This window comes from Arvicola amphibius, chromosome 5, assembly GCF_903992535.2.
Source record: "Arvicola amphibius chromosome 5, mArvAmp1.2, whole genome shotgun sequence".
Lineage (NCBI taxonomy): Eukaryota > Metazoa > Chordata > Mammalia > Rodentia > Cricetidae > Arvicola > Arvicola amphibius.
The window spans coordinates 36,382,084-36,397,642 of record NC_052051.1 but is presented as its reverse complement, the minus strand read 5'-3'; the positions used below and the strand labels follow the sequence as shown (position 1 = coordinate 36,397,642).

The 15,559-nt window shown below is 39.2% G+C and overlaps 1 protein-coding gene across 7 annotated transcripts in view; it reads right to left on the bottom strand.

Annotated features, from left to right (window-relative positions):
* Tasp1 (taspase 1) overlaps positions 1–15,559 on the bottom strand; it is a 219,069-nt gene that overhangs the window by 153,404 nt on the left and 50,106 nt on the right. For all 7 annotated transcript variants that reach the window (XR_005285506.1, XM_038331557.1, XM_038331560.1 and 4 more), the window contains one exon: positions 956–1,035. Coding sequence is in view for 6 of the 7 variants with exons in the window: in XM_038331557.1 (XP_038187485.1) it covers positions 956–1,035 (80 nt within the window). In the remaining variant the exon portion in view is untranslated. The remainder of the gene's footprint in view (positions 1–955; positions 1,036–15,559) is intronic.

The following is a 15,559-nucleotide window of genomic DNA, read 5'->3' as shown; positions in this document are numbered from 1 at the left end:
TAAGGCAGCAAGCATGCATGGCACTGGAGCAGTAGCTGACAGCTTACAACTGATAAGCAAGACAAAGATCAAGAGACAGCAAGATAGAGCCTGGCATGAAATTTTGAAACGGCAAAAGTCACTCCCAGTAACAGACCTCTTCCTAAGGTCACAACCCCTAAACCAAGCAATCAAATGTACTCACTTACGGGGCCCTTCTCATTTCAACCCCAAGAGCTCCATAGTAAGTTTCAGACCATCTTCAGGCACAAAGTGACTAAAATCCTGACTCTAAATACAAAGCAAGAGGCTGAAGACACAGCTCAGTAGTTGAGAGCCTTTGCTGCTCCAGGTCCAGGTCCCATGCCAGCAACCAAGTGGTAGCCTACAACCAGCTATAACTTCAGTTCTATGGGGAACTGATGCCCTTTTCTGGCCTACTGCACATACATGGTGCACAGATTTAGATGCAGACAAAACACCCACACACACACACACACACAAAAAAAAAAAAAAAAAACAAACTAATCTAAAACCAAAAGAAATCCTTCCTCAGCTCAAGAGCAGTTAAGAATCCTCCCGCATCCTTCAAAGAGAGCACTGTTGCTTTACTATTCACAGTCATACACGTCACCTAAGACTGAGGCTGCAGGAATACTTTCACAGACTTGGCATAGTGACTCACACCTGCAATCCTAGCAATTAAGAGGAGAACCTTGAAGTTCAGGGCCAGCCAGAGCTATTATATGGTAAGTTCCACACAAACCTTGGTTACAGAGTAAGACTGATTAAAAATAAAAAGCAAAGAAGAAACCTCCAGAATAAAAAAATGATGAAAAAAAATCAGTAAATTTGGGCTATCTTTTACCTCTAAATATTTCAACATAAAAGTGTTCTATCTGTGCATGAGAACAGAAGTAATGTAACACTTTAGGCTTGATGTTCACACAGCTTAACTCAGGAAGGTTTTACTCACTTGTGGTCATGATGCTAGGAGGGCAAGAGGGTATCCCATGATCCACTGCCCATCTGTAGGCTCCTTCTCCAACTAAAAAGCTAACAACAAAAAAGTTATTCTTTTAAAAATATATAGTGTCATCTTCTACAGTCAATAAGTTATAGAAATTATCACATGACAATTAAAGTCAAGTCTGAGAGATACAAGTAATTCTAGAGTTGGCGCAAAAATAAAACAACTGCATGCTCAAAGTTTCTTTTAAATTTTTCTTCATTAGAAGTAACTGATGTAGAAATTGGAAAAAAATTAATACAATAAAAAGTGAAAGTAACTTTCTATGGAAAATAAGATTTTCCTTTGATCCACATGGCCGTAACATTTATTTTATGCAATCTGTTCAATCAAGTTAAGGGTCTAAACAAATGTCTTCAGACTTGTTATTTTGTCTAGAACTAGATATACGCAAACCCACTGGCATGCTGACACCCTAAGTTCAATGCAGCAAAAAGGCACATAGAATGCTTACAGTCATTTCCACTCTAGTGAGGAAATACTGAAATACATCCCAAAAGGGATTTTTCAGTCCTATTCTACGATTTTTAATATAAAAAAAGGGAACAGGACATTTCTGGTTTATGAAACACTAATTTCCAAAGACTTCAAAAAGCATGCCAACACAAGTAACAATCCTATTCTCTTAAGTAATTTCATGAGGCAAACAGTGATTGTAAGCAGCGAATCGCAACAATCACTTCATCTTCTTCCATAGCCAACTACTCAAAGATCCCAGCCAGCTAGTAATGGACCCCTTGAACATGTGCCTGGCTGTTAGCCTCCTACTCTCTATTTTTCAGTTCTAATCATTCCCACATTAAAGTTCAAGAGCAGGGGTGGAGAAATCAGGGAAGAGTGCCTCTGCTTTCCAGAGGCCCACATTCATTTCCCAGAACCTATGCTCAGAGGCTCTCAATCACCTGTAACTCCAGTTCTGAGAAAACTGACTCTATCTACTGACCTTGGAAGAGACCTAGATTCATGTGCACATACTTCCACAAAAACAGACATAGATAAATATAATTTCAAAACTATATTAAAACAAACATTAAGAGTAATAACTATTAAAGTGTTTATATTCAGTTATCACTAACAACAGCAAGAAATTCAGTATTTCCATGGAATGATAACTACCACAAAGCAATATTTGAGCTAGACAATGATGAAGCCACCTCTAAGGAGAGGAAGCAGAGTCAAGCACAACTCTGTGAGTTCGAAGCCAGCATGGTCTAAAATCTAAAAAACAGGTTCCAGGACAGCCAGGGCTATACACAGAGAAACCTTCTCTCTCTCAACAAAAAAAAAGAAAGAAAAAAAGAGCAAATAACATCTGATAATACAACAAGGTCACATGTTTAGAATTCATATGGCATCCACAAAAAATGATTCAAATAATTATTTTGCTATGAATACTTTTAAATGCCTGAGATACTTAAAAATCTGCAGAAATTAAATGATAAAAATCTCAGTAGGCACCCTGAAACATAACAAATGGTGACAAAGGAAAGTTAAGAGATTAATTCCAGTAACCGTCTTCTTTACATTAAGACTACAATGGAGCCAGGCGGTGGCGGCACACGCCTTTAATCCCAGCACTTGGGAGGCAGAAACAGACGAATCTCTGTGAGTTGGATGACAGTCTTGTGTATAAAAACTAGCTCCAGAACAGGCTCCAAAGCTACAGAGAAACCCTGTCTCGAAAAACAAAAAGAAAAAAAAAAAAAAAAAAAAAAAAAAAAAAAAAACAATGAAAACAAAAGAGGAGACAGCCAACAGAAATTTTCAAATTCGTGCAACAATGATCACTGCAAATAAAAGCTGTCATATGAAATTCAGAGAAACTAAAGCAAAGCTTAAATGTAGATTTGAGCCATCATTATGCCACCTTTAGTACTTCCTCCGGGGGGGGGGGGGGGGGAACTTGATTTAAGACTTTCTATTAATATAAAAATGTAAACTAGATGGTGAAATATTAAGTGATCACGGCAGAAATTTGGGCTGAACCTAGTATGTTTGCAGCACTCCAGACAGTCATCTAGGATTCAGTCTCAGTGTCTAGAATCTTTGTTATTTTATGTACAGTTCTTAATTTTTCATTCTTTCACCATTCATAATTTTGACATAAATAAAACCAATGTAGAGCATGAGAATGTGGCTCAGTAAAGTGCTTGCCTGCTGTGCTGTCATCTGAGGGGAGGGAACAACCACTGAGAAAAATGCCTCCTTCAGATCAGGCTAGAGGCAAACCTGGAGGGCATTTTCTTAATTAGTAATTGATGGGGAAGGGACCAGCCCATCATGGGTGGCGCATCCCTGAGCTAGCAGTTCTGGTTTCTACAAGAAAGCAGGCTAGGTATGGAGAGAGTAAGCCAGTAAGCAGCACTCCTATATGGCCTTTGCATCTGCCTCCAGGTTTCTGCCCCTGAGTTCCAGTCCTGACGTCCTTTGATGACAGACTATGATGTAGAAGTTTAAACCCTTCTTCACCAAGTTACTTTTGGTCATGGTGTTTAATCATAGCTATAGTAACCCTAACTAGCACACCTAGTATGCATGAAGTTCTGAGTTTGATCCCTTGATCCACATAGTGAGTTAGAGCCAGCCTGGAATAAATGAAAATTTGTCTCAAACTTTGATATAATCTACGTAATTCTTAAATACTTTAGACATTTTAAAATATTAATATTTAGAAGTCACTTATAGATACTATAAAATATACTAATAGGTAGCCTTTGCTTACCATCGAATATTGTCTAAGCATTTACCATCAGATGAAATGTCATATAAATGTTTTTGATATCATTTCAATGTAAAATTTCTGCAAAGTATTTATGTGTATGTATGGCAACACATACACATATATACTGACATGTAGAAATAAAAAAAAAAATCACTTTCCAGAACAGTAAGTACCAACTTAAACTTCCTTTGAGATTTGTTCTGAATCTCTGAGGAAAAAATTTTAAAGTAGGTTGGTACAAACCCGTTAGAAAAGACATTACCTCTATCACAGTAAGGCATGCCCACCTCTGTCCTTCCTTCCTTTAAACCTCAGCTGTCCACAGTTACACTGACCTTCCTGATACTGTTTCTGTGCTGTGGATGCAACACACTTGTTGAATAAATATATGGACATGTGATAAATGACTAGATGAGTATAAACACAGTATAATACAGGTGAATACCAGAAATTTCTAACACCACAACATGGACAACTATAGGATTCAAGTTTTGTTATCTCAAACTCTCTTAACCTAATAAACTATGTAACATTTTAAGACAATGCATGAAACCCACAAAAAAATCCCAATGCATAAATTAGCTATTTATCATTACACAGATTAGGTACTAAACTTGGGCCCAGACTCTCTCACTAAAGAGCATACTGCATGACTGGAAAGTGTCACATCAGTATATATAGGAAGAGATAAATATACCATAAAACATTATGAAGGACTAGGTGAGAGCAACTGGATTTCTATAGGTCAAATTAATAAAAAAGTGCCTTTTTGGACTTTTGCTGCTCAGGAGCAGGCCACTGCAGTCAGAAAATAGGTGCAGGCCACATTAGGCAGAAGAACAGAGACCCACAGCAGCACCAAAGCCAAGCTAATCACCAGAAAGCCAGATGCCAAGAAGGACAGAGACCCCCTGTTAGATTAGAGGTCATACAAACCACCATAAAGCCAGGCCACAAAGACCAGAAGACAAAAGAGTGCTGTGGGACAATGGTCTTGTACCTCGTAAAGATTTGTCACTTGTGTTGGTTTAATAAAAGGCAGGAAGTATAGGCAGGGTGACCAGAATAGGAGAATCTGGAAAGAAAGGTTCAGTCTGTAGTCATCACCCAGACACAGAGGAAACAAGATGAGAATGCCTCACTGAAAAGGGGTACCAAGTCACATGGCTAATAAGAACAAGAATTATGGGTTAATGTAAGATATTAGTTAATAAGAAGCCTGAGCTAATAGGTCAACCAGTTTATAATTAATGTACGCCTCTGTGTATTTCTTTGGGAATGAATGGCTGTGGGACTAGGCAGGACAGAAACCTCCATCAACAAAAGAAGAAACAGAATCCAAGGAACACAACACCCATCCAACAAAGACAAACTCAGAAATTAAGACCTAGACCTATAATCATCACAAATCCAGATGCCTAAATGCCAGTGTAAGAATACAATTAACAATAGGCAAGGCAGTATGGCAACACCAGAGCCCATCTATCCTATGAGAGTAAGGCCAGAATACTCCAACATAGCTGAAAAACAACAACAACAAAAAAGACCTTAAAGTCAACTTTATAAAGATGATAAGAGACCTTAAAGAGTCAAGGAAAAGAAAAAAATAGAAGAAATCAATAAATACCTTAAAGAATGCCAAGGAAAAACAAAGAGGTAAAGGAAACTATTCAGGAAAAGAAAAATCAAAATAGATGCAATGGAAAACACTAACAGAGAGAAGTGTAGAAACAATAAATCTGGGTAAGCCAACATGATGTGGGATGCCCCTCTGTATGCTGTAAATATGTTGTATTATCACTGATTAATAAAGAAGTTGCTTTGGCCTATGGCAGGGCAAAACAGAGCTAGGCTGGAAAACTAAACTGAATGTGGAGAGAAAGAAGACAGAACAGGAAGACACCATGTAACTGCCGAAGGCAACAGACACCAGAACCTTACCAGTAGGTCCCAGCCTCATGGTGCTAGACAGATTAATAGAAATGGGTTAATTTAACATGTAAGAGCTAGCTAGAAATACATCTGAATCATCAGACAAACAACGTTGTAATTAATATAGTTTCTGTGTGATTATTTGGGTCTGACTGGTCAGGAAGCCAATGTGCAGTCTATGTCTACACCAACAGGAACTACAGACTCAAGCATAACCAACAGAACACAAGAGATGGAAGAGAAAAATCTCTGGTGTTGAAGATATGATAGAAGAAACAGATTCACCAGTCAAAGAAAATGTTAAATCTAAAAAACTTATAACACACAAAGCACTATGGAAAAGCAAGCCTAAGAATAATAGGGATAGAAGAAGGAGAAGAATCCCAATTCAAAAACTCAGAAAATATATTTAACAAAATCATAGAATAAAATTTTCCCAACCTAAAGAAAGTCATGCCTATAAAGGTACAAGAAGCTTATAGCACACCAAATAGATTAGATCAGAAAAGAAAGAACCCATGCCACATAATAATCAAAATACTAAACATACAGAACAATGAAAGAATATTAAAAGTTACAAGAGAAAGAAGTAACATATAAACAGACATATAAGAATTACATCTAATTGCTTAATGGAGACTCTAAATGCCACAAGGGCCTGGACAGATGTCCTGCAGACTCTAAAAGACCACAGATGCCAATCCAGACTACTATACCTTACAAAATTTTCAATCACCATACATGGAGAAAACAAGGTATTTAACAACAAAATCAAATTTAAATAATATCTATCCACAAATCCAACCCTACAGAACATACTAGGAGGAAAATTCCAACTGAAGGAAGCTAACTACACACTTGAAAACACAAACAATAAAAGATCTCACACCAGCAGAACTAAAAGGGAAACACATACACACAACCAACAACAGCAAAATATCAAAAATTAACAATCCTTGGTCATTAATGTCTTTCAACTTCAATGGTCTTAAATGGCCAATAAAAAGACACAGGCTAACAGAATAGATACAAAAACAGGATCCATCCTTCTGTCACATACAAGAAACACACCTCAACAGCAAAGACAGACGCTACCTCAGAATAAAGATTTTCCAAGAAAATGTACCTAAGAAGTGAGCTATTGTAGCTGATCTAATATCTAACAAAATAGACTTCAAACTAAAATTAATCAAAAGAGATAAAGAAGGAAACTTCATACTGAACAAAGGAAAAGATTCTTAAGATATATGCCCGAAATGAAAGGACACCCACATTTGTAAAGGAAACATTACTACAGCTTAAATCATACAACGAACCTCACACATTAATAGTAGGAGACTTCAATACCCCAATCTCACCAATGGTCAGGTCATTCAGACAAAAACTAAACACAGAAATAATAAAGTTCATAGACATTACAAATCAAATGGACCTAACAGATGTCTTCAGAACATTTCATTCAAACAAAAGAATATACCTTCTTCTCAGCACCTCACCAGAACATTCTCCAAAATTGAGCACATACTTGGTCACAAAGCAAGTCTCAAAAGATAGAAGAAAACTGAAATAACCCCCTGGATCCTATCAGGTCATGTTAAAGCTGAATGTCAACAACAAAAATAACAGAAACACATGAAAAATGAACAACTCCCTAGTAAATGACTACTATATCAAGGCAGAAATAAAGAAATTAAAGACTTCCTAGAATTAAATGAAAATAAACGCACAACATACCTAAACTTATAGGGCACAATGAATGACAGTGGTACTAAGAGGAAAGTTCAGAGCACTGAGTACCATTATGAAGAATTGCACTGATATCATATTAACAACTTAACAGCACACCTGAAAGCTCCTGAACAAAAGAAGCAAACAAAACCAAGAGGAGGAGACTGGAGAAAATAAAACAGAAACAAAGGGAACAATACAAAGAATCGATGAAACAATTGATTCTTTGAGAAAATCAACAAAGTAGACAAACCCTTATAGAAACTAACTAAAAGGCAATATCCAAATCAACAAAATCAGAAACAAAAAGGGGGATGGATATAACAAAAGACAGGGCAGAAATCCAGAGAATCATTAAGTCATAAGTCAAAAACCTAAACTCCAAAAAACTGAAATATCTCAAAGAAATGGACAATTTTCTGAATAGATACCACTTACCAAAGTTAAATCAAAATCAGATAAACAATCAGAGCCCAGAGCCATTGTCTTAGCATAGAGTGGGGAACCCTGATGGCTCCTTGGCCTTGAGAGGGAGGGAGGGGAGGTATGGGTGGAGGGGAGGGGAGGGAAGGGGGAGAAGGAGGGGAGGGAGGGGGGAGGAGGAGGGAAGGAGATGGAAATTTTTAAATATAAAAAAAAATAAACCATGAGGAAAAAAAAAAATCAGATAAACAATTTAAATAGACCTATAATCCCAAAGGAAATAGAAGCATTCATTAAAAGTCTCCTATCAAAAAAACTTCCTGGATATTGGAAGTAGACAAGATTGCCGGACAAAAAATGGGAACTTGGGGGTGGGGTGGGATGAGGGGATGGGGGGATGGGGAGAGAAAAGTGTGAAGTGGAGGATGGGGAGAGCTTGGGGGAATAGGATGGCTGGGATATAGGAAGGGTGGATATGGGAACAAGGAATTATATATCTTAATTAAAGGAGCCATTCTAGGGTTGGCAGAGACTTGACTCTAGAGGGGTTCCCAGGTATCCAGGAAGATGCCCCCAGCTAGTTCCTTGGGCAGCTGAGGAGAGGGAGCCATAAATGTCCAGATCCTATTGCCATACTCATGAATATCTTGCATATCACCATAGAACCTTCACCTGGCATTGGATGGAGAAAATGACAGAGCCCCACATTGGAGCACAGGACTGAGCTCCCAAGGACCTGATGAGGAGCAAAAGGAGGGAGATCATGAGCAAGGAAGTCAGGACCGTGAGGGGTGTGTTCACCCATTGAGACAGTGGGACAGAACTAACGGGAGACCACCAAGTCCAGTTGGAATTGGACTGCTGGAACAGGCGACAAAACCAGACTCTCTGAATGTGGCTGACGGTGGAGGAGGTCTGAGAAACCAAGGACAACGGCGATGGGCTTGGACTCTTCAGCATGGACGGGCTCACTGTGAGCCTTGTCAGCTTGGTTGCTCACCTTCCTGGACTTAGGGGGAGTTGGGAGGACCTTGGACTTAACATAGTGAAGGGAACCCTGATGGCTCTTTGACCTGGAGAGGGAGAGAGTGGGGGTATGGGTGGAAGGGAGGGGAGGGAAGGGGGAAGAGGAGGTGAGGAGATGGAAATCTTTAATAAAAAAATGAGAAAAAATGAGAAAAAAAAGAAATAAAGAAAAAAACTAACAATAATAATAAAACCTATGACAAACAGTAAAAAAAAAATATTTTTAAAAATCAAAAAAGTCTCCTATCAAAAAACAAACAAGAAAAAAAAAAAAAAAGAAAGAAAGAAAGAAAGAAAGAAAGAAAGAAAGAAAGAAAGAAAAAGAAAGAAAGCAAGCAAGCCAGCCAGCCCAGGGCCAGATGGCTTCAGTGCAGAATTCTACCAAACTTTCAAGAACAAGCTAATACCAATATTTGTCAATTAGTCCACAAAATAGAAACAGAAAGAACATTGCCAAAATCATTTTATGAGGCCACAGTCACCCTGATACCCAAACACACAAAGATTCAACAAAGAAAATTGGGAAATTCTCAGAAAATCTATGTATTTTAAAGAGCCAGTTATACCACTCCTGGGCATATAACCCTAAGACACTCCACCCTATCATAAAGACACCTGCATGACTATGTTCACAGAAGCTTTATTCATAATAACCAGAAAATGAAAACAACCTAAATATCCCTCAACAAAAGAATCAATAAAGTAAGGTATATTTACAAAACAGAGTATTACTCAGCTGTTACAAACAATGATATTATGAAATTTGCAGGCATGTGGGTAGAACTTGGGAAAAAAGAATTATCCTGAGTGAGTGAGGTAACCCAGACCCAGAAAGAAAAACATGATATGCACTCACTTTTAAATGTTTATTAGCCACAAGTAAAAGATAATCATGTTGTGGTACACAGACTCAGAAAAACTAAGTAACAAGGACGGCATAAGAAAGAACACAAGGATCTCCCTGGGAAGGGAAAACAGAATAGATTTTGTGGGTGGACTGGAAAAAGGTGGGGCTGAAACAGGAGAGATCGGCTGGGGGAGGGGGGGTGGACAGATACCGGGAAAAATGACTGGAATTGGGAGCATTTTGGAAGCAAAATAGAACCTGTTGTAATGGAATCTACCAAGTAAAGCAAAGACTCCTAGTAATAGGGGATTGTAGTGTTATTAATAATTGATCTTAATGATAAAAATCCAGAGTCAGATATTAGGGGGGTGAAAGCTGAAAGATCAGAGAAGCAGAGCAGCCAGTCACATGAGTTCTTTATACCTCTAATGAATCCTCAGATTGAAAAGGGCAAAATCCTATCTCCAAGAATCCTCAGACTGAATCTTTGAGCTACTGTATCCTCCCACGTTATAATCATTCCTCTCTTTGCCCCCAGCCATATCCCTTCCTGTCTTCACTTCCTTAGTGATGGGACTAAAGGCACGTGACTCCCAAGCACTGGGATTAAAGGTGTGAACCACCACTGCCTGGCCTCTATAGATAACTGGCTAGCTCCATACTCTGATCTTCAGGTGAGCTTTATTTGTTAGATCACAAGTAAAATATCACCACAGAAGACAAAGGCTGAATTGATCGTCTTCTATAACCAGGCAAGGCCTTAAGTACAGGGATTGGGACACCAACCCAGTCACAAAACCTTCAACCTATACTTTGTCCTGCCTGAAGAGTGTTCTGGAACCAGAGTCTAGCAGAGTCCCAGCAATCGATGGGAGCAGATGCAGAGTCCCACAGCCAAACATTAGGCAGAGCTCAAGGAATCATGTAGAGGAAAGGTAGGAAGGATCAGAGGAACCTAAGGTGTCAGGGATATCCCTAGAACAAAGCCCACAGAATCAACTGACTGGGCCTCAGGGGGCACTCACAGAGATCAGGAAGCCTGTAAGGAACTGACCTAGGTACTCAGCAAACACTTATACCTGGGTAGCTTGGTGTTCTTGCGGGATTCCTAACACTGGGAGCAGAGGCAGTCACTGACTCTTTTGCCTACTTATGGGATCCTTTTCCTCCTACTGGGTCACCTTGTCCAGCCTTGATGTGATGGTATGTACCTGGGCTTATTTTAACACATCATGCCATGTTTGGTTGATGTCCCTGGGAGGCCTACTCTTCTCTGAGGGGAATTGAGGGACGCGTGGATCTGGGGAGAGGGGAGATGGTGGGGAGAGGATGGGGTGGGGGAAGGAAAGGGAAACTGTGGTAGGGATTAATATATGGGAGAAGAATAATCTTTAAAAAAATTAAAAGTAGCTGGGCGGTGGTGGCGCACGCCTTTAATCCCAGCACTCGGGAGGCAGAGGCAGGCGGATCTCTGAGTTCGAGGCCAGCCTGGTCTACAAGAGCTAGTTCCAGGACAGGCTCTAGAAACTACAGGGAAACCCTGTCTTGAAAAACCAAAAAAAAAAAAAAAAAAAAAATTAAAAGTATCTTCTCTTTAAAAAATAAAAATACAAAATATCAAAATAAATGATAAATCTGGTTAAATTAATACAGGGGACTGGAAGAATCTACTTTTAAACTACTATAGTTACACAATGAGTTTCCAAGTATGTAAAGATTTTTCTCTACTAGGCAATATAGAGTAACAGAATAAACTTATCATCTTGTCTGAATCAATGAGGAAAAAAATCAAAATATGAAAATCAAGTTTTAGACATTAGACACCAAGCAACAAAAGGACTGTTAGCGTGTGTGAGAGAGAGAGAAGAAAGGAAGGAAGGAAGGAAGGAAGGAAGGAAGGAAGGAAGGAAGGAAGAAAGAAAGACATAAAAACCAAGCTGTACTCAGAGAACTCACTTGTATGACTTCCAGAGTTTCTAGGCCACAGTCCAGGAGCCCAGCAGTCTCTAAAGCAAAGAGATGGAACTGAGCCACCAGAAGCCAAAATGGCTAGAGTTCATAGGACGAATTACAACAGAGGAAACAACTACAGAGAGAGGGGTCCAGAGATCTGGAGAAGGCACCTCTTTAGTAGTTTGTTGAATGGAGACCAGAGTCTAAAAAAGAGGAAAATGCCCAAAGCTTCAGCACACAACCTGCCAATTGCTAAGGAAACAACCCCAAGTTCAGACAGAGCTAGGAAACCTTCACTGCCACCAGCTGAGGGCTCTTCACTCTCGCATCATCTGCTACAGAATGACAATGAGGCTAAATGCATTCCCTAGACTTGGGAAGCCTAAAGCAGGACCTAAAAAGACCAAACACTTTAATAAAATTTTATGTCTATTAAAACATAAAAACGTTCAATACACAAAAATGCAAAACTCATAATGCCTGCAATCCAATAAAAAACTACCAAACAGAAAAATAAAACCTACAGGGGAAAGGGAAATTACTCAACTCAACATTATCTAAAAGTAACAAAAAAATTATAAAACCAGTAAACAAAAATATTTTAAAAATTGTTATAGCTCTATTCAAATATATTCAGGAAGACAGAAGCCTTTTATAAAGATACTAGTCCAACGTATAGCAGTAACTACAAAGTCAGAAATGATAAACTAGACTGGATGTGACTTGCTGGTAACCAGATAACAAAGAAGAATAACTGAGATTGAAAACCACAAGCATGGGGCTGGAGAAATGGCTCAGAGAGAGGTTAAGAGCACTGCCTGCTCTTCCAAAGGTCCTGAGTTCAATTCCCAGCAACCACATGGTGGCTCACAACCATCTGTAATGAGGTCTGGTGCCTGCAGGCATGCAAGCAGACAGAATACTGTATACTTAATAAATAAATAAATGTTAAAAAAAAAAGAAAAGAAAAAAGAAAACCACAAGCAATGGAAACTTCCAAATGAAACAAAGAACAAGGCAAGAAGAATTAACAAGTCAGGGAGTTATAGAAGTATACATAAGCCAAATCCAGCTGCTCCTCAGCTACTGAAAGGAGCATGGTAGATAGATGACGGACTGCCATAGTTAGCTTCAGCTTCACACGACCAGGAGGAAGGGTATGCAATGGAGATACCTCCTTCAGACTGTCCTGCACATGCCTGTGAGGCATTTTATTAACTGTTAGTCAAGGTTGGTGGGCCAGCCTGCCGTGTGCGGTACTGTCTCTGGGTGGGTGAGCCTTGGCTGTATAAGAAATATAGCTGATTAACGCAGAGGAAAAAAGCCAGTACTCAGCATTTCTCCAGGGTCTCCACTTCCTACCTCCAATTCCCACTAGAGTTCCTATTCCACCCTGCTTCGGTGATGAACTGTGGAAGTGTTAGCCAAGTAAGTCCTTCCCACCCAACGTTGCTTTTGGTCACTCATCACAAACTAGAGCACCTACTATAAAGGAAACTGTCCTAACTGGAAAGGGACATAGTTCAGTGGTATAATGTTTGCCTGGTGAGTGGAAGGTTTAGCAAAGGTAAGAAAGGAAAAGAAACACCAAAACGTCAAAAAACAAATGAGAGCAGGGCATAGTCAGAGACACCTGTCATCTGCCACTCAGGTGACAGAAGTAGGAGTGCGAGGCCAGCCTAAGATCAACAGTTCTAAGATTGCCTGGCAACACAGCAAGACTCCACATCAGAAAAACAAATGCATTTGATATACATAACTACACAGCATCACCATTTAGCAACACAATGTTACTATCCTGTCAAGGTTTCCATTCATACTCATGTGGCTAAGTTGGAACCCAGAAAAACAAACAAACAAACAAAAAAAAAAAACCCGCACAACTACAGCTATAGCTACTCAAGGACATGTCTTATACATACATACACACACAGAGGAGGGCAGAGCATCTTCAACAAACAATGTAGAAAACCTGTATTTCATTAAGTAGAACAACAAAATAAAATCTCGCACGACAAAAATCACCTAATTCAAGACCTTAAGTAGGCCTTTAAACTTTAAAATCACTAGAAGATATGAAGAAAAGACTTCAAGATGTAGGAATAGACAAGGACTTTCTAAAATGGCCTCTAAGAGCAGAAAAAGTAATTCCAACAGCTGACAAACGGGATTGGACGAAACTAAATCACCGATGCTCAGCAAAGGAAGAATCGGCTGAAGAGACAGCGCACAGGATGGGAGAAAAACCTTTGCCAACTACACATCTCATAAAAGATTGATACTTAAATTCAATAGAAAACTCAAAAGACTAAACATTCAAAGATTATATCATCCAATAAACAAATGGAAAAATAAATTGAAGACATTTTTCAATAAAAGAGATTCAGGGGCTACCGAGATAATACATAGCTCGGCAGCTAAGATCACTTGCTTTTTTTCTTCCAGAGGATTCAGAATCAATTCTAGTACCCACATGGCAGCTTACAAAACGATCCAATAGCTCCTGGCTTCCTCAGGCACCAGATAAGCATGTGGTACACAGACATACATGCAAGCAAGCCAGAAATACAAATGGACACAGCATACACAACATAGCGTGGTAGTGGTGCACGCCTTTAATCCAGGCACTCTGGAGGCAGAGGCAGGCAGAGCTCTGTGAGGTTGAGGCCAGCCTGGTCTATAGAGTGAGTTCCATGACAGCCAGGACTATAAAGAGAAACCCTGTCTTGATAAACCAAAGGGGGGTAAAATAATTCAACACCCTTAGTTACCATAGCAATGTAATTTAAAATTGCTTCTCAAATCTGTTTCATCACAGTCAAATTGGCTATTATCAAGAGAACAAATGACGGCAGATACGGTTGAAGATGGAGGGCAAAGGAATCCTTCTACAGTTGCAGGTGAGAATGAAAACTGGTGCAGCCACTGTGTAGATCAATACAAGTATTCCTCGAAAACAAAAACAGGCCAGTGATATTCATTTGTATTTTAATAAGTCAAGCTTGCCTGAAGTTCAGAGACCAAAACAGCTACACTGATCAGCCTTACAGACCAGGCAGTGGTGACACACACCTTTAATCCCAGTAGCCACACTAGTTTGCCGTAGAAATCAAATGGTAGTGGTATATGCCTTTAATCCCAGCACTAGAGAGGAATATAAAACGGGAGGAGACGGCTCTAAGACACAGTCTCATTCTGAGATTCCGGAGGCAGGATTGCCATTTTGGACTGAGGTAGAGGTAAGAGCCAGTGGCTGGCTGTTTTGCTTTTTTGACCTTCAATTTGAATGTCAATTTCTGTCTATTGCTTTTTATTAATTGTGCTACACATTTGTGGCTCACTCCTTTAATTCCAGCACTTGAAAAACAGAGTCAGGCAGATCTTTTGTAAGTTCAAAGCCTGTGTAGTCTACATACAGAATTCTATGCCACCAGAGCTACACAGTTAGAGGGTATCACAATAAATACATAGAACTATCCTATGATCCAGCCATAACATCCCTTGGCATATACATACCCAAAGGAATCTAAGCAAGCATACCCAAAAGATATTTAGAGAACCAGGCTTATTACAGTACTGTTCTCAATAGTCAAGATGTGGAAGTAACCCAACAATAGATAAACAAAGAAAATGTGGTGTATATACTCATAGAAGTTTTATTCAGCCTGGATAAATAAGATCATTTTAATAAAAATTTTTTCCTTGTAAAAATATTAAGATATTATACTCACTTTGGCAACTACTTTGCCTTGTTTTGTCTTTCTTTCTTTTCTTTGAGGCGATCACAGTGAATTATATAACCATTCCAAAGTGTTTAATATACCCACACATGTGGTAATTTGAATGAAATGTTCCTCATAAATATCAAGCATTTGAATACTTGCCCAGTTGGTGGCTGTTACAGAGGATTAGGCCGGAG